The sequence below is a fragment of the Gigantopelta aegis genome, chromosome 8, assembly GCF_016097555.1.
Source record: "Gigantopelta aegis isolate Gae_Host chromosome 8, Gae_host_genome, whole genome shotgun sequence".
Taxonomy (NCBI): Eukaryota; Metazoa; Mollusca; class Gastropoda; order Neomphalida; family Peltospiridae; genus Gigantopelta; species Gigantopelta aegis.
Window position 1 is genome coordinate 34,598,500 of NC_054706.1, and position 20,885 is coordinate 34,619,384.

The 20,885-nt window shown below is 38.0% G+C and overlaps 1 protein-coding gene across 1 annotated transcript; it reads right to left on the reverse strand.

Annotated features, from left to right (window-relative positions):
* Positions 1-7,491: 7,491 nt before the first annotated feature.
* On the reverse strand, positions 7,492-17,985 carry LOC121380051. Its single transcript, XM_041508784.1, has 2 exons — positions 17,333-17,985; positions 7,492-8,086 (listed from the first exon to the last, which is right to left on the reverse strand). Exons 1-2 carry the CDS (start codon positions 17,777-17,779, stop codon positions 7,637-7,639), a joined length of 897 nt encoding a protein of 298 aa, XP_041364718.1. The 5' UTR covers positions 17,780-17,985; the 3' UTR covers positions 7,492-7,636.
* Positions 17,986-20,885: the final 2,900 nt, after the last annotated feature.

Genomic DNA, 20,885 nt, shown 5'->3' on the forward strand with positions numbered 1-20,885 from the left:
CCAGAAATGTAAACGGTTATCAAAATTGTGAATTTATTCATGTTGCAAACAGTGCGCCACGACTGGTACATTAAAGGCTGTATTGTGTGTACTGTCCTGTCTGGGATGATGCATATAAAAGATCCCTTGCTACTAATTGAAACATGTAGCGGGTTTCCTCTAAGACTTAATGTTTGACACCCAATAGCCGATGATTTTTTTTTCTGCTGTGATGATGCTGTAAACGATCCCCTGCAAATAGCGATGATAAATAAATCCATGTGCTCTAGTAGTGTCGTTAAGCAAAACAAACTATCTTTATAAATGTGTCCTTTGCTATGAGGGGTGAAGTTATTAGATTTGCCGAGAAGCTTCCTTGACCCATGGAGAAACAAAATCGAGGATTTGTTAATTTTTTCCCATCAATAATTTACTCCGGTGACCGTTTAGGCCCATGAGCCTCTTTGTTCAGTTTATCATGTATGTTGGTTATATTGTTAACAGGTTAGTTAAACGCTAATAGTTTTTATTCCATGGAGGATCTCTCCCATAAGGGGTGGGACGAAGCCCAGTGGTACAGCGTTCGCTCGATGCGCGGTCGGTGTGGAATCGATTCCCGTGGGGGGGGGGGGGGGGGGGGGGGGTGGTTTGGGCTATTTCTCGTTGCAGCCAGTGCACCACGACTGGTATATCAAAGGATGTGGTATGTACTACCCTGTCTGTGAAATGGTGCATATATAAGAACCCTTACTGCTAATCGAAAAGAGTAGCCCCCATGAAGTGGCGACAGCGGGTTTTCTCTCTCAATATATCTGTGTGGTCTTTAACCATATGTCTGACGCCATATAAGCGTAAATAATAGGTGTTGAGTGCGTCGTTGAATAAAACATTTCTTCAGTTTTTTTATTTCCATTTTGGGCCGTTCAACAGTTTAGTATTCTGACAGCCTTGTTGTTTTAGATTGTGTCCGTTTGTTAGATGTAATGCACTGTTCTGTTACTCGCACATATTTGCTTGCAAGGCGGACAATATACATGTAAGTGTACATGTAATCTGAAAATCGACATATCTGCAGTACAATTCACAGTAAAACAACAACCCCACATTATTAATCAAATCTGGATGAATTTATTTTGGGACATAGAAATAAGGGCACCATGTATCTAAATAGGTAATAAAACTAACTGCATAACTTGCAGACAACGAGTCTTCATAAATGTTCACTTAAATATAGCAATATATTCCTTGCCTTGACGGTAATTGCAAGGGAAAAAACTTTATATTGAGTAGGAAAACTCGCCTTATTATCAAAACAAATTTGAACTGTCTCACTTAAAATCAAAATTAAAGGAGCGTTAAAAATTTCAGATTATCCTTTGGAAAGCTTCCATAACCCAATGCATTGGGGTTGTTGTTGTTTTCCTAATGTTAAATGGAAAGTCTCCAATGGCAAAAAAGTTTGAACGAATGTTAAATCGCTGTAGTTCTATTGCTATTAATAATAATTTATTCGTTAGTGCCTGTTAGAGAGTAAAACCACACCAATATAGCCTTAAAAAAAAAAAAATAACATACAAATACAGCACACACAGGAAAAGGAATAACCTTAAGCTTTTGGTTGTTTTTATTTTTCATTTCAAATTTATTTTCGTGCTTATGTCCAATTAAGGTTCAAACACGCTGTCTTGGGCACACACCTCAGCTATTTGGGCTATCTGTTCAGGACAATGGGTTAGTTGTTAGTGGTTAGTGCTTAGTGAGAGAGAAGAGGGTGTAGTGGTCTCACACCTATCCATTAAGTGGTTAAAACTCGCTTATGTCCGATGGATTAACCACGACATCACCGAGGCCGGTGTTGTTTTTATGTGTGTGCATAACTGACGGTGGCATAGCCAGGCACCTGTTTCTCTGTAGTAGGTTGATTGTTAAGCAACACAAAAAACTTCTTTCTAAACTGATATAAAATGCTACTTTTAAACATAATAATATCAATTTGTGGGCTTCAGTTATTGAAACTTTGGTAATAAACATGTCAAAGATTAAATATTTGTACAATAACGTTTATAAATAGATTTACACATGGATAAGTTTAACTGAATAAAGATTAGCCCAAACGGAGCTTTATATAGTTGATCACGGCTCGGGTATGCCGTGTTGCTTGATTAAGTCTGAACACTGGGTGGATTGGACATGAAAAACGGTTCCGTTTCCACGCTTCACAAATTAACATTGTATATTAATTGGTTCCAAGCCAAATTTTATACAAGTACGTGTATACACATTGGTGAATTGTATTGTATTAATATTGTTGTTAATCGTTTCATTTTACCGGGATTCCTGGTGGGTGCCAGAATGGGAGTTACTGCTTTTATACACACGCGGGTAGCATGGGTAGTAAAGACGACAGGAGTCGAGGTCAAACGATTACCTGCTGATTGTAAGTACAGGTGTATGCCTTATTCCACGCTTCACAAACAGGACGAACGCTTATCTTGTCATATAAACATGGTCAACTTAATACAAATTGTTTGTTATGGCTATTTTGCGTGTATCCACAATTATTAACGTGTGTACATTTTGATCCTGTAGATTCGTATTTAGGACATACACCCCAACCACACACACACCTACCATGGCTTACTGAAGATTATTCTTTAAAAAAAAAAAAATTATTTGGTATTATTTATTGTATGCCCTATACACATGGGCGTACATAGGATTTTGAAAAGGGGGGTTCCAAAATAGATTGCAGAGATATTGGGCATATATTTCTATGTTGAGTAAATATAATAATGTCAGATATCAATGTCAGATATATTAAATTATAAAAAAAGCGATTTCAGGGGGGGGGGGGGGGGGGGTTCGGTCAAACCCATCTACCCCCCCCCCCCCCCCCCATGTACGTCCATGATACATGGTTTCGCTAACATTGACTTGTATTGCGTGAATTAATACTTATATGGATAAGTACATTTCTAAACATGGCTGTTTAGCGTCTAACGTGTATTTTCCACACTGAAGTGGAATACAGCTTAGTGGTAGGGGATGAAGTGCAACGAGTTCCAGGATCGATCTCTGGGTCAGCGTTTTTTCCCCATGGGAAAGTGCAGTCCGAAGGGACGTAGAAAGTGTGGTTCGTTCTACGTCCGAATATTGTTACATATCCTATATGTAGCTGGTATTCACAGCTTGTGGCACCATGTTTCAACCGTTTCTCAACCGAGATAGTGCAACAAATGGGAACACAAACCAAAAATGTATAACCTACCGTACTCACTAAATCATTATTAACAAAATAAATCTTCCATCGACAACATAAAACATTTGCCCGCCATTTTAAATTTGCTACATAGAGGATAGCCCTGCTCATTAAGAAAAGTATTGACTTAATGTGCGCCCTTGTGCACTGGCTGGAACGAGAAATAGCCCAATGGGCCCACCGACAGGGATCGATCCCAGACACACCACGCATCGAGCTAGCGCTTTACCACTGGGGTACGTCCCGCCCCTAGTACATAAAGAAATCTTTGCCACTTTATCGAGTTGTTTTACGACGCGATCTTAGCTCTACGATTGCCGCAAGTGTATACCTACTTTATACACTTACGGTTATCTTAGCGCTTCGTAATACGAGGGCCTGGACGGAAAAGCTGGCAGTTGTCAGAACTTGCGCCCACGACAGACGTGTACTACAACAGCTTCCTCTGAGGAGGACCACTCTATTAACGTCCCACAAAAGATTCGGGCACGTCGATCCCAAGGCCGGTCTCTTACATGGCCAAGGGATCCGACTCGGGACAGAGCTTCCTCTGAAAAAAAAAGTTTTATTTAAGGACGCACTCAACACATTTTAATACAGTTATATGGCATCAGACATATGGTTAAGGACCACACAGATATTGAGAGAGGAAACCTACTGTCGTAATCTGATTAAAATAATCTCTACTGGTCTACCAGTAGATCTAACAGCATTGCATGGACTCCCATGTCCAGGCAATCTAATTAAAATTAGCTCCACTATTACATATGGATCTAACAGCAGCCCGTTGGAGCTCATGTCCAGCTGACCTTTCATTCGACCAATCAAAACCTTACTTGCAAAATCATGCCAGTGATTTGAAAAGAATTTGAAAACATTCGGAATTATGCCGAGCGTATACGAAATGATTCGGGTGAACTAATTTCAATATAACATTTTATATAAAATTCGTTTCAAGACGAACAAAAAACCCCGTGATAATAAAATCTGTTGGTCGATATTTAAATTGTTATTTATAGATGAAATGTCACCTGGACATCAATCTGATTAAAATTAGTTCTACTGGGTATACCAGTAGATCTAACATCATTGCGTGGACTCCCATGTCCAGGTGACATTTCATCTATAAATAACAATTTAAATATCGACCAATTACACTTCGCCTTTTATAGCGTTATTCAGGAGCATACAAATGCTAAAAATATCGGGCGAGACTATTTATGCAATAGGCGAACTTGTTTGTCTATTTCAACATTGATAAAAAAAAAAGGGGGAAAAGTGCAAAAATAAACTCTGGATTGTATACTAGTATAAGTTTGAGGTGAGCGGAATTTGGAATACGAATTTAGTAGTTAGGTCAAAGACCAAAAACCAAAAGGAGCTACAAACATTTAAGTCCAAACAATAAAATTAGAGTGCTCGACCGAAAAGGTTTTAAGGTGATTTGAGCAATTTAGACGGGCTGCCAAAATAAACTGCGTCGTACTGTTTACAAAAAAACACAAAACATAAAATTTTGAACTGCGGCCAAAATGTTTTAAGTCCAACTAAGCCCCCAAAAGGAGGTGCCTGTCCTAAGGGAGGGTGCGAAACGGAACTCATGGAGAGTGGATGGGACGATCGGCTCGGAACCTCGGGAAGAAGTGGGGCAGGTCGATGTAACACTCTCCCCGAAGTAGTGATGAGTATTCTTCCGGAAGTATCAGCTTGATGATCCGATGGATGATTGGATTAGCCATGTCTGCCTTCAGCAAGCTTGCCGGTACATCCCGTTCCGCTCCGCAGTCAGGTAGAAGGTGCGACTTCCCTCGACATACTGGAACTGGTACCGCCATTGACCAGATGGTGTTGGTCTCCAGCTCTTTGGGACGAAGGGGCCTAGTAGTTGAGAGGTCGCAGTGAACTCCTCCTTAACACACTCGCGGTACCGTCCAGGAAGCTTTTTACGGGCGATCTGCCAAGTCGTGGGCTGTGTGTCGAACAAGTCCGACACCTTCCTCTTCTTGGCGTCACGCTCTGTAGAAGCTGTCACAACAACTTTTTGTTGGTGTGGACATCACTCTTCCGGTCTCCATCGGCGCTGGTGCTGCAGGGGTCTGAGTAGGGGGGGGGGGGGGAGGCGGTGACGCAGAAGGGACCGTCGCCGGCATTTGAGCTGCCGGTTTTGATCCCCCCTGAACCGCCCCTGTCGAGTCGGTCTCGTCTTCTTCTGTGAAGCCGGAGGTTGAGCCACCCGGTTTGGTTCCCCCTGAACCGCCGTCTCTTCCTACTTCCCGATCTCTTCTGTCTATTGTCACCAACACAGCCCCCCGGGGGGGGGGGCGGGGGGGGGGGGAGAGAAACCTCGACGTTTGCTAAACACAACTGCATTGTAGCACAGCTCGAGTAGGAGTGCGAATTTTTTCAAATTCTTTTCAAATCACTGGCATGATTTTGCAAGTAAGGTTTTGATTGGTCGAATGAAAGGTCAACCGGACATGAGCTCCGACTTGTGGTGACGTCTCGCCGGGATGGACTCTACAGACAAGGAGTTCTGTTCAAAGAAATGGACAACAACACCGTTCATAGAATCCTGAAGATCATCGCCGGCGCCCATAACGTCTTTTTAAAAAATATTATTAAATAGTCCGATAGCCATACTTTAAATACAATGTACCGAAGTGGTATTAAACAAACATGTATTTTTGCTAGATAGACTACTCCTTCAGACATGCAGCAAGGGATCTTATACATGCACTTTCTCAGACAGGACAGTACACACCATGCCTTTGGATAACTCGTGCCAAGTTGATTTTGTATATACTAGTACACATGCATATACAAAATGCAAAAAAAAAGAGTATGCTTCAGTCAGCTATGTCTTTTGATGTACCAGTAATGATTCAGTGACTGAAACGAGGGGGAAAAACTACATTTAGGCAACTAGCATAAGCGTACGATACAGCGGGAGCGGGGGGGGGGGGGGGGCTGGAGCAAATCCTCAATATCGATCAAAAATTATAAAGATATTTAGGCAAAATGTGCTAACCTGAAATCTTTTTACCAGATATTTACATAATTCTATCCGCAGAATTAGTTGCAATCCATGTAAAAATGCTTAGTGATTCGTTTGCAACCCTATATAGCTGTTTGGCAGTAATGCTAATTGAATACATGTTGTTATCCAGATTCGGGCATTTTCGTGTGATTCGAGCAAAACCAGACTACTCCCCCCCCCCCCCCCCCTCCTCCCCCTACAAAACACAAGAGCCTGTACGCTTATGGCGACTAGCCGATTATATATTTATGACGCTAGTGCGTCAAATAACCCTGTGACAGCACTGTGTATTGCTAGCAACTACATACACCAAAGGCGTCAAATTACCGTGTACCGGCACCGCGCACTGCTTAGAATACACTCGGTATTTGTCTAATATGTCGTCAAATACCTGTTTACCGCGTGGAAGACATTAATTTTAGTCTCTAGGCTAAAGGTTACATACCACCATTAATAACTCCGTGCAGTTCAATACAATTTCTATGTCAGAATATATTCTGTGAAAAATACAACACTGTCAAGAGGGTCACGTGACTACTAATTTTAGGGAGTGCTCTCGACTGACAAGTACCGTGTAAACAAATCAACATAGGTCGACCACGAAATGTTTCAATTAATGGCCCCTATGCCTGAACACCGCCTCGTATTGCTGTTACATAAGTGGCACCATACCACTTGCACAGCTGTTATCAGTTAGTACTACATACAACAAGTTACTTCAAACCAATCGGTTATTTAAATACTACAGAGGTCAGCCTACGTGTAATCATCAAAGAAAGATTTTAAAAAAACATATCAGAATGTTTTTTGAAAGGTATTTTGTTTATGTGGAACTATTTCCTAAACCAGACTGTGCTGGCGTGTTGCCATAACATCAGCAATTCAACTACGATACCGTAGAAGCATTCCACGGTTCTTGCGAAGTAACTCGTTGCTCACAACCAATCAATCAATTTTATTTAATTATATGCATGAATGTTGGGGTTTTGGGGGTGGGTTTTTTTTTAATAAATTCGAGTTAAAAATGGTTCCTTATTTATATTCTCTTGTTAGATCAGTCATGAAGGAAATCATTTAAAAGAAAACCGACGTTTGCAAGTAAAGGGAGAATCTTTAAAAAAATAAATAATAATAAAAAAAAAATAAGAAGAAGCCTGTTACCATAATTTGTTCCTAAATAAGGAAATGTATATAATTAATTTTAAAAAAACATGGGTTATTTTTGTGTTATATTTAATATAAATAAATGTACATACATGTATATACAAACAGGTATCCACTATCATGTATTTAATCGCGACATATATAAATAGGTGATGCTGAACTTATGCTGAGGTGTTTTGGGATACACGTTCAAGCGATCACGTCTGTGATTCAGGAACTGTCTGGGAATTCGGAGTCTTGCTGGCCATGATCTTAGACAAGGAATTCATGTTCTTTTTCACTTTGAATCTGAAAACCCAAGGCAGTTCTCGCTTTGCGTGGATTCGTTTGGGTCTTGGCAAACTGCTGAGGTCATCACATTTATGGTTTTTGTCACTAAGAATATTGGGGTACACAATCGAATATTCAGGGTCGGAACACTTATCGTCGTCTGGAAAATCCGGGAATCGAACGCAACTCTCTGGCGATTTTTCTTTGGGCGCTTCGGCTAATTCCGGAGATTTCATGGTAACAATGTGGCGATGCAGCGACCCTGGGGTTTTAGAATGCTGTACCAGTTGCGTCGAGTTGGGGGAATGCGGTAAAGTCGTGTCAGACCTAATGCCAGTCTCTGGTCGTGATATGGGTTCAAGATGTAAATGAGACGGCTGAAAAAGAAAACGAAAATATTTTATTATTTTTAATATTTAAAATGCCAGATTTTTTACATATGTGCTTATAAACTTTTTAGAGTCTAGACTCGTGGCTCTAATAGAATGAATGAAAAACGACACCCCAGCACGAAAAATACATCGGCTATCAGGTGTCAAACTATGGTAAATGCAAAAAAATTGATGATCAACATCAATATAAAAATTCAACAGTAAATTAAAACACAGTGTCAAGAACTGTGCAAAAATACAAATATCACAGATACATACTAACTTTTACTCAAAATTTCAATCTGTGCTGTATTGGCCATTCTCAAAGAAAATGTTACACCCCTTCACCACGGCGCAGGGGCGTGCTCTAATAGAGTCTGACACGTGAACGTCATGGCAACGCTATACAGATAGTATGTGTTTGACGTCATTAGAGATTGAGTATGAAGCCTTAAAAGTTTTATAAACACGGGCCCACGTCTTGATATGGGTTCAAGATGTTAAAAAAAATAATAATTAAAGTTTGTTTTGTTTAACGACACCACTAGACCACATTGATTTATTAATCATAGGCTATTGGATGTCAAACATTTGGTAATTTTAATGAGACGGCTGAAAAAGAAGAAACATTTTCATTAGTTTTTACTTTTAAAATGATAGATTAGGCCTATTACATATGTAATTTGTAAAGACATTGGTTAAAATATAAAGTCATCTGCTGCACGAGCTAAAATTGAATTATATTTTCTCGGTTTTTGAAATCCTACATCCATACAAAATGGATCTCCAGCTAGTACTAGTAGAGACAGATTAACACATGAATAATAAAATATAGAGTTTTATACGATAAACTAATCGAGAAAATTTCGAAAATTATAATTTCAGATTCTACCAGCAGACGAAATTCTTCATTTTAAGTAATTATTACTGTTTCATCGTGACCAATATTTTATAAATTGCATACAGAAATAGAACATTGTTTTTAAAACCTCAAACATTCTTTAAACTTGTTTTGCATGAACATGTTACTGATTAGTTCTTTTTCAACTACTTCACCCAAATATATTAGCAACAAACATTTTTTTTTTTTAACTTTTCTTTCATTGTTATAAAGATAGGTGATCATATGTCTAGCATTACCAGAAATTATTATCAGAAATTCCAAATTATAATTAACACTTCATTAAAATGCCACTCTTTTGTGAACTTATACTAATAGCTTCGACTCTTCATACAAAATAAAATCGGTTTGATCAAATATCATGCCCCTTGCTATGAACTTGTTTATGCGGTCTACTAAGTTTTTTGTTACCAACCTCCGTTTTTTGAAAACTAGCCAAATCTGCAGGACACCATAGAGTGATCGTGTTATTGACTGGTAGAAATCCAGGCACCGATAGCACCGATACATATTATATCTTCTATAATGATTGCCAGATCTGGCGTGATACTTAGATTAGAGATTGGGGGTTGGGGTGTTAAAAAATATGTTTACATGCCCATACCTCATAAACATGCATGTTTATGGTGTAGACTGTACTTTTTTTTCAAGGTTAAACAGACTTTCTTGAGTTTGCTACCATTGTAAGTTCTTTACGACTAACATTCTTTTTGATGACTAAAATTAAATATTATAGTAATTATGATCACTAAAATTATATATTAAAGGGACATTCCTGAGTTTGCTGCATTGTAAGATGTTCCCGACTAATAAATATTTCTACAATTAAACTTACATATTAAATATATTTTCTTGTTTAGAATATCAGTGTCTGTATATTTAATGTGTTTCTGGTCGTCTTAATAGTTGTAAGAAGCCCAAACTGGATTTTGTCTTCAAATAATTTCGTACGTACGAAATTTTTTTTATTTTAGGAAACAAAATAAAATTTAACCTATTACAAATATTAGAACGATCAGAAACACGTTTAATATATTTTATGCAGAAAAATATATTTGATATGTAATTACAATCGTTAAAAGGTCTGTTAATCTATAATATTTTACAAATTGCAGAAAACTCAGGAATGTCCCTTTAAAGATGTTTTCCTCTTTTCAGCGTCTGTATAAACAAGGTATTTTTCGTCCTGCTTTTTGTTGTAGCTCAAACCGGATTTTATTTTTCAATATTTTCGAACGTACGAAAAAAATATATATTACAAAGTAGGTTGACAAATGACTGCTACAAACATTAGCACACGGCCGTAAACACACCGGATATCCAGACACTGGTATTCTAAACAAAACCAAATGTGTTTAATATGTAATTTTAGACACTAAAACGGTGCTGTTAGTTTGAAATATTTTGCAATAGCTGCAAACTTATTCATTCATTCATTTCAACTTATTTTCGTGTTTATATCCAATTAATGTTCAAGCATGCTGTCCTGGGCACACACCTCAGCTATCTGAGCTGGACAGTGGGTTAGTTGTTAATTGTTAGTGGTTAGTGAGAGAGAAGAGGGTATAGTGGCCGTACACCTACCCAATGAGTAGTTAAAACTCGCTCTGGGTGGGAGTCGGTACTGGGCTGCGAACCCTGTATCTACCAGCCTTATGTTCGATGGCTTAACCGAGGCCGGTGCTACAAAGTTAAGACAGCTCCTCGGGGCTTCTAGAATTTTCTAAAAATCCACTAGCCATAGGATCAGTGATTTTCTAAATCCACTAGCCGTGGTTAAAAATCTACTAGCCCTACTATGTTATGTACCGAAAATTTGTATCAATAATATTAATTTGGGTTTTTTAAAATAATAACACATTGTTAAAGCACTTTTTAATCACTATTAATAATAATTAACCTGTTTATTTACAAGTGCAAATAACATTAGCTATTCCCAATACGTTAATATATTTTATTTAGTGTACAAGTGCCCCACTGTTCCTGTTTTGGACGAAGGCAAGAGAGGTGGGTCATTTTCTTACCTGATCAAATATTTATTTATTATTCATGAAACACATTTTAAACACTGGATTTTCTTTTACCGAATAATCACATGAATTGTCTACTACAAATATATTCTGTTACTGATTTTATCATTTAAATACTTTTATCATTGCTTTTCTCATTCCAACCCACTGTAGATAATTTTATTGGGTGGGTGCTGGATGAATATTCAGCGACATTTTAAGTAGCTTTTTTCAAATTTTATTTATTTATTTATTATTTTATTTATTTATTTAATATATTTATTATTATTATTATTATTATATTATTATATCATAATAACAATGGGATAAAATGCAAGAAGATTTGTGTCCCAGGCATCATTTTCTTATCTTCGACTGGTTTTTCATATTGCATGTGTGCTATTTGCACAATTTAAAAGAGTACATTATAGGCCTACATAGAGGATAATAAATGAGTTACCAGTTATTATCAAATTTATGTCCCAAGTGAAATAATTTTCATTTGTCATAAATTTGATAATAACTGGTACCGAGTTTGTTATTCTATTTATTACCTGAGCTATTTTTTCTCTAAAAGCCTTTATTTTCAACACACATGCACGTACATGTATAGAAACGATACAAACCACTTTACGCACTGTTCTGAGTATTGATATAACTTTATAATTTAATCACGTTCATAGATAATTTTCAAAAACAAAATTTCTCTTTATTCTGGTACAAAATCTATAATGAATTGTATTAAAATGATATTTTGTTATAAATTTAACACCAAAAAACAAACAGCCGTAAACGCAAACTCTTTAAACTACATGACGCCATTACGTGTTTACCAAATCCTAATAACGTCATATTTAGTACCGACAAGGTAATTGGTTTGTATCCGTCAAATCATCCAATAGTATTATTCGTTAGACCAATGCATGGTAATTTCTCAGTGAGAAATTATGATTTTTATTTTCCCCGTTATGAGTATTTAAAATATATATATATTGTTTCAGTGTTTAAGTGTTTTTTTTATAAGGATTGAATTGATATCATGCACTAAACAAAGTATGTATAAATCCCCAGAAATGTTTAACAGCAACCGACTATTATACAAGTATCAGTAACAAATTAATGTTTCCGTTAAATTACAATACACGTACATATATAATGAAATGGAAGTATAATGCTAAAGTGCATTCCCATAGTATATTTTTAATATATAATTATTACTGTTGGTTTTATTATTATTCAATGTAGTAATATTCCTTCGCCTTGACTAATACCATTGATGAAAGACATTTTTGCTCAGAGAGAAAATATCTTTTTAGCTTTGAATTTACACGTCTGTCATTGAATGCTATTTGCTACTTGTGAACACGTTTAACAATACTGGCGTCAGTTAGTCTGTACATTAAAATGAGAGCTTACAACTGTACGACAAACACCATACCATGTAGAGGTCACATAGTCAGGTAGCTTTATATAGATGTATATACATTGTGTGTGTGTGTATATGTATGTGTGTGTGTGTGTGTGTGTATATGTGTGTGTATGTATGTGTGTGTGTGTGTGTGTGTGTGATATTCATGTAGCTATATATATATATAGCTTTATATAGATGTATATACATTGTATGTGTATGTGTGTGTGTGTTTGTGTGTGTGTGTGATAGTCATATAGCTATATATATGAAGCTTTATATAGATGTATATACATTGTGTGTGTGTGTGTGTGTGTGTGCGAGTGATAGTCATGTAGCTTTATATAGATGTATATACATTGTGTGTGTGTGTGTGTGTGTGTGTGTGTGTGTGTAGTGGTGAGTGATAGTCATGTAGCTTTATATAGATGTATATACATTGTGTGTGTGGTGTGAGTGATAGTCATGTAGCTTTATATAGATGTATATACATTGTGTGTGTATGTGCGCGCGTGCCTGTGTGTGTGCTGTGGCCGCTTAATACAGGTATTTTAGCGATTTACGTTTCGATTTAGGTGACTGCTGGCCGCGTTAGACAGGAGACCACTTATTACGAGTGCATTTACATTAAAAATCGTTTGGGAAAGAAAAAAGTGGCCGCTTACGGCAGGTGTCCGCTGACTACAGATGACCGCTAGGACAGGTTTAACTCTACATGAAAGGATGTGTTGGGGATTCGGGATCATGTGGACATGGGTTTGTATGCGTTTGTGTATATATTTGGTTTGTATGTAATTCTCAAAAGAGTGTCAAAAATTGCGTACACCACTTATGGATATAATGATAGACCCTAGAGTAACTTCAGTTTATTGTTATGGTTATATCCAATCATAATGCAATAATGAAGGAAAGATGGAAATGTTTATTTAACAACGCAATAACACATTTTATTTACGGTTATATGGCGTCGGACATATCGTTAAGGACCACACAGATATTGAGAGAGGAAACCATGACAGATATTGAGAGGAAACCTGCTGTCGCCACTTCATGTGCTACTCTTTTCGATTAACAGCAAGGGATCTTTTATATGCACCATCCACAGACAGAATAGTACATACTACGGCCTTTATTAACAAGTTGTGGAGTACTGGCTAGAACGAGAAATAGCCCAATGGACTCACCGACGGGGATCGATCCTCGATCGATCGCGCATCAGACGAGCGCTGTACCACTGAGCTACGTCCCGCTCCTAATGCAATAATGAAATCCAGGTACACAACAGCTAATGTGGTCATTGATAGTTCGATTCGGTCTACAGGCTGGTAGGTACTGGGTTCGGATCCCAGTCGAGGCATGGGATTTTTAATCCAGATACCGACTTCAAACCCTGAGTGAGTGCTCCACAAGGCTCAATAGGTAGGTGTAAACCACTTGCACCGACCAGTGATCCATAACTGGTTCAACAAAGGCCATGGTTTGTGCAAATAAAAGATCCCTTGCTGCTAATCGGAAAGAGTAGCCCAAGTAGTGGCGACAGCGGGTTTCCTCCCAAAATCTGTGTGGTCCTTAACCATATGTCTGACGCCATATAACTGTAAATAAAATGTGTTGAGTGCGTCGTTAAATAAAACATTTCTTTCTTTCTTTCTTTCTTTCATAGTTCGATAATCATAGTGCACGTTTTATGATACTGCGTGTTATTTAGTGGCTAGGTCAAGAGAGACCGCCCTGGGTGAACTAGTAAATTATACAAACTGTTCGATATAACCGACTGTTAGTTTTAAAAGTCATAAAACCACTTCATGTTATCAAAACAAGGAATGCGCAGGTCATTCAAGTTTACTCGTCTCATACAGTGACTGAACTATTTGCAAAAAAAAAGAAGAAAAAAAAAGAAAAAAAAGAAAAGAAAGGGTGCTACAAGATATATATGACGCTGTTTGCTTAACTTGATATAAAACAGTAGCGCGGTAGAGTGAAATACAGGCCCGTATGAACTGAGGGCATAAGAGGGGCGTGCACCTACGGACATAAAATGAGGTAGTAGGTGGGGGTTTTTTTGTTGGTTTTTTGTTATTTTGTTTTTATTATGTTGTTGGTGTTGTTGTTGTTGTGTGTCGTGGTTTTAAATTTGCATACGCTGCACCACGTCATTTCAAAAAAGTATGCTAATGACATAACAACTGGGAAATAAAAGGTAGATTTAATAACACGATTTTATTAAGCCCCTGTTAGGTTTCTGTAGTAGCCAACAGCTATTTTTTTCATGTCATTTCAACTTATTTTCGTGCTTATATCCAATTAAGGTTCAAGCATGCTGTTCTGGGCACACACCTCAGCTATCTGGAACTCGCTCTGGGTTGGAGCCGGTGTCATATATAATTTGCACTCCACTGGATTTGCACTCTCCAGTTAACATTATACGTTGAATAAGCACTCCTCGGTCCATATTATACATGTAATATACACTCCCCCAGTCTATATTACATGTATAATAAACACTCCCTCTGAATAATATGCACTCCCCAAGACTATATTACACGTAGCCTATCATAATTGTTTTATGCACTCACAAAATTATATTTGTGGAGTGTTTTTGATATTTGTAAAAGCTGGTATAAATCTCAGTGGCGAATCTAGACAAGGGTGTTGGGTATATGAATCAGGGGCGGACCCAAGGGGACCAAAACTTTCCTTGACCCACCCTTGCAAATTTGCACAATAGAAATAGCTCATCGTGTGTGGTGATCGGATGGATCCCAGAATCTCCCCATCCACCCCTTGGTTCGCTTACTTTCAGTTAGCATGACAGGAATTATGCGGAGTTAACACTGCAAAACTTGATCTTCAACAGATTCATATTTTATAACCAAAAATCATTACTTAAGTCCCACCCCATCCCAGTTAAGTGCAACCTTGTGTGCCCATCATTCCTGCATTCTTTGTTCATATCAGGGATCCGTTATGGATAAACATTGCTTGTTTAAACAAATGAATGAATGAATGAATGTTTAACGACACCCCAGCACAAAAATATACATCGGCTATTGGGTGGCATAAATGGTAAGTATATGAAAAGTTTAAACAAAGTCCGGTAAACAAATTTTGTAAATGGTCATAAAAGTCAAACTTGATCTGTAAAGCTACATACAAAATTTCAGCTCAATATCTTGAGGCATTGCAAAAACAAAGTCCGAAAAACTAATTTTCATATCTCCTAAAAGAAGGACCATATTTGTGTCAAAAATGAGTAAATCGCCATGAAAGTCAAACTTGATCTGTAACAGTAGATGATAAAGTTATATACAAAATTTCAGCTCAATATCTCGAGACGTTAGGGAAAAAAACATCCGGAAAACTATATGTGGACGGACGGACATACAGACAGACAGACGGACGGTGTTAAAACCTATAGTCCCCTCCGGTTGGACCGATAGGGGACTAATAATGAATATGGATTCAGTATTGAAACATAGTAGTGGAGAGTGCCTATTATATGTATAATAATAACTGGAGGAGTGTAAATTATACGTATAATAATGACTGGGGAGTGCATATTCTAGGGGAGTGCAAATTAAATGCTACACCGGCTCCACTGACGTAGTCGTTAAGCCGGAGACCTTAAAGGAATGTTAAAGCAAGGCTTTTGGACTGGTATGCATATTCAACAATACATAATGCACATTATTGCTTAATATAAACAAGTATGATCGTATAGTTAATTAATAAAAGGTTAAATGTGACGGCTATTATATATAACGGGCGCAGCCATTTTGTACCAGTGTATACGCCCTCTGGCGAGCTGATGGTTACGTAATACCTAACGTGTCACGTCAGGAATTAGTCTTCGAACTGAAGAAAGAAAACATACCTGATTTTTGCAGATGCATCGCAATATTTTGTAATAATATCCATCCCAGTAACACAGCAACGTGTATATGTGGTTTATTTTTCAATACAAAATAAACCACCATTGTCAAAGTGTTGAAATAACTGTATTATATTTTGTATATAAATTAACCCACGTACTGAAATAATAGTCGGAGTGTTTTCTTGGTTAACTGGTCTTTTCTTTCCGTGGCCTGTACCTGTGGTTCTTGATTGACAGGTGTATATTTAGACGGTCCCCAGACACTGTGTGTAGACACACTAAAAAGACGTGCCTCTTTTATTAAGATCACAGAGTATTGTGTGATAACCTCATATCGTAATGGACTTTACCAGCCGTCTTGCTTTATTACTGTAAGTAATTCTGTAAAATCCTTGATTAAGTAGACTTTCCCATCTAAAATCACAAAACTGACCAATTACGTAGTCCCAAAGAAAAGAAAATTATCACTTGGGTATCGTGAGTGGTCGTTTTTGCTCGAACGTATCCTACCAATAGGCCTAATAATATGCATTTTTTCTTTGGTTTTTTAAAAAATAACTCCATTTCGTTATATTGATGCAAACTGAAATATATTTAGTTAAATAGTTTATTATACTATCAAGTCATTTATGTTGTTTTACAAGTCAGGCTGATGAAAGCGAAGCGCCTTGTCGTAAATTAGAGCTTTTGTTTACACTGTGTATAATAGAGAAATTGGACCTGAGCTGACGTCACTTCGCCCCAAGCTATACCATCGGACGTCACAAAAACGAAACAAAATGGTTGCCCCCAGTTAGCAGGAATAATCATGTTTTTTTATTAATTCTAAAATTACGCGTTTTTCATTTGTTAAAGTGTCAGTATGTGTTGGTGGTCCGGGTATGCATCTTTCCAACACATAAGGCTCTTGTTTGAGTTGACCGATGTAGTCTGATGTTCTCTTATTCAGACAGATCCAATACCCCCCCCCCCCCCCCCCCCCCCCACACACACAACCCAAACAAATAAACACAACATCACAGCGACCCTGAGTAAAATGTGAAACAAATTATAGCCTCACCTCTATCGTCGTTCGCCCTTTACTTTGGTAAGGCATCAGCCTGAGTTTGACTGGTGGGAAGAAGCCGTCTGCGCATCGCGCCCCGGCATTCATCTCCATCAGGACACTGCCGCCATTGAACTCCACCACATTCGGTTTGGTAACCGGTCGAGACTTAAAGCGCTGGACATAGTCCCTGGGAGAGTTGATCGACACGGGGGCAGTTTTCGATCGACTCTTGGATCTTCTCGATCCGTAAGAGTTGTTTATTTCGTCCGAGAACGTATAACTGAACGGTCTGGGAGGAACGCTTCTGAAAATCAGAGTCTGGGAGTTCTTCGACATCTTGACTCCGCCGAATCCACCATATCCCACGGACTCTTGAATTGGGGGGAGTCGAAACGTGGCCTTTCCCAAAGTGGTGGGAGAGCGAGTCGCTTGTCCCGGAAAAGGTTTATGCTGAACCATGAATGTTACGTCAGGCAAACGACATTAAATGGGATTTATTTCTCCAGCCCCTTTGTTCTTCGTTCACACACGTAAGACTTGTTTTACATACTTTTGTTGGCTAAATAAATCTTCTTTGCCTTCTGAATCGCATTAGTATAGCCAATAAAAAGAACTGCAGTGGTAACTGGCGAGAAGTTATCGCGATTGACTGCCTGGGGTAGATATGCGGGGATCAATAACCGAAAATCGCCGACCCATTGACAGAATCTTGCCAAGACCGGTATAGTGCGTTCTCGGTTTAGTTGTCAACAAGCCCTTAGCGACCAAACGTCACACCGCAGTTTCGCGCCTAATAGTGACCATGCAGATATATAACTACATGTGTGGGTTTTGTTGTTGTTTTTGGGTGTGTTTTTTTTTACATGACGTGAAACTTATGTGACATGATAATAGCAGGCTTGTGATGTTACTTTACACACTAAGATACTTAGAAATAACTGAATATGCGGGATACGGGATACCATATTAACGTGCCTTTATCCAATTATGATTCAGGCACGTCACTCCTGGACAAAATTTCCGACTTCGCCAGTGACTGGTTCTGGGACAAAAGGAAGGGAGGACGGGGAGTTGGAAATGGACAGAATTTGGAATAGCAGTTAATGAAAACGTTAATAAAATTGAGAAAAAGTGTTTAAGAAATTATTTTAAAAAACCGACAACTCGGCCGAATATTTATTTAATTTGGAGCATCATAGAAGGAAAATCCAAAAATAAACGAAAGAAAGAAGAGAGGATCAGACTATTTAATAATATAGAAAATATGTAATTTTGATATAAAAGTTTAAACAAAGGTCTAATGGTGAAAAGTCCGATCTAAATGTTCACGTATGTTCATAGCTGGCAGTTTCGACATGAGTTGCATCCCGTGGAGAAAAAACACACATAAATTCACAATCAGTAGATGTGGAACGTGAAGTTACTGTGCGGAAATACAGACCTTGAGAAGTTGGATCTGTCTGAATAAGAGAACATTAGACTGGTTTATAGTTAGTCGTCATGGTTAGTTTAGTGGTACGAAATGGTAACATAATGTAAAATAAATTAAAGGGAGGGTCAACTCAAACAAGAGCCTTGTGTTGGAAAGATGCATATCCGGACCACCAACACATACTGACACTTTAACAAATGAAAAACGCGTAATTTTAGAGTTAATAAAAATACCACGATTATTCCTGCTAACTGGGGGCAGCCATTTTGTTACGTTTTTTTTTGACGTCGGATGGTATAGCTTGGGGCGAAATGATGTCAGCTCCGTCCAATTCCTCTATGCACAGTGTAAACAAACGCTCTAATTTACGACAAGGCGCTTCGCTTTCATCAACCTGACTTTTAAAACAACATAAATGACTTGATAATATAATAAACTATTTTACTAAATATATTTCAATTTGCATCAATAGAACGAAATGGAGTTATAGTATTTTTCTCTTTTAAAAAATCGAAAGAAAAAATGCATATTATTAGGCCTATTGGTAGGGTACGTTCGAGCAAAAACGACCACTCATGATACTCAAGTGATAACTTTCTTTTCTTTGGGACTACGCAATTGGTCAGTTTTGTGATTTTAGATGGGAAAGTCTACTCAATCAAGGGTTTTACAGAATTACTTACAGTAATAAAGCACGGAGTTTCATAGTGCACATTAAGATTTGAGGGGTGTCCGCACGGTTATCACACAATACCCTGTGATCTTAATAAAAGAGGCACGTCTTTTTACTGTGTCTAGACATAATATATACACCTGCCAATCAGGAACCAAAGGTACAGGCCACGGAAAGAAAAGACCAATGAACCAAGAAAACACTCCGACTATTATTTCAGTACGTGGGTTAATTTATATACAAAATATAATACAGTTATTTCAATACTTTGACAATGGTGGTTTATTTTGTATTGAAAAATAATATATACTTGTTGCTGGCTTACAGAACATTGCGATGCATCCGCAAAAATCAGGTATGTTTTGTTTCTTCAGTTCGAAAATGGCTGAGCCCGTAATATATAATAGCCGTCACTTTTAACCGTTTTATTAATAAACTATACGATTATACTTGTTGATATTAAGTAATAATGTGCATTATATATCGTTGACTATGCATACCAGGTCAAATGCCTTAATTGTCCCTTCCTTTAAGGTCTACATAATTTGTTTTTTAGTAGGAGTCGACTTCGCTTTCTATTTCTTCCAGTGTTGCCAGGACAGGCTGGGGCATGTTGCGATTAAACCTAGCTGTCATACGAGTCGCCGAGATAGTCGACTAAAATCAACTAGAAGATGACATAGAGGCAAAGAATCTTGCTAAAAATTAATTCACGCTGGTGGTGCAAGTTGTTGGAACTAGAAGCGTTTTAGCATTCAATTCATAAGCGTACGAGGCGGGGGTCAGGGGTCAACTACCCCCATACTACAACACCACTACCACCACCACCATCACCACCACCACCAGTGCTGGAGCAAATCTTAGCATTCGGGCTACATGTAAATATGCGTACAGTGCTTCATTTGGAACCCTTTACAGCTGTTTGGTAGTAATGCAAATATGAATAAAGGTTATTATCCAGATTCGGTGATTTTTGTATAATTAGAGAAAAAAAATCACCCTGCTCCCACACCCCACAATTGGAAGCCCGTACGCCTATGTTTCAATCAGTCTCAATGACCGCATACATCCCAGTAGAAAACTCCCATTTCGTTGACAAAAACTACAATTTGGAGGACTGGCAAGTCGAGCATGCGCGAAACAAATAAAACACGTCCTATTACTTCTTCTTCTAACTTTATTTTATTAAATAAAATTAAAAATCTTTCAAACAAAAATCTTTGCTATGATGTTTGTCAGCAAAGCGTTTTTTTTTGCTAATTTGTCCGTTGTCCGTCCTTCGTTGTCCATTAACTTTTCTTTGTTGAAGCATATTTATTTCTAGCGTATTTATTGGATAGTTCTGAAATAGGGCATCCACGAGTCCAAGAGACATTGGCCTCGAGTACTTGAGGGTCGAACTCAACCCGGACCCTTACACTAGATGACGATGAGATTAAGGAATTAAAAAATAATAATCT

What these genes read in the sequence shown, in the direction of transcription:
- LOC121380051 (XM_041508784.1), bottom strand. Translation starts at nt 17,779, where the DNA reads ATGGTTCAGCATAAACCTTTTCCGGGACAAGCGACTCGCTCTCCCACC. An exon ending in AAGGGCGAACGACGATAGAG is followed by an intron (nt 8,087 to 17,332) that starts GTGAGGCTATAA and finishes TTTCTTTTTCAG; the next exon opens with CCGTCTCATTTACATCTTGA.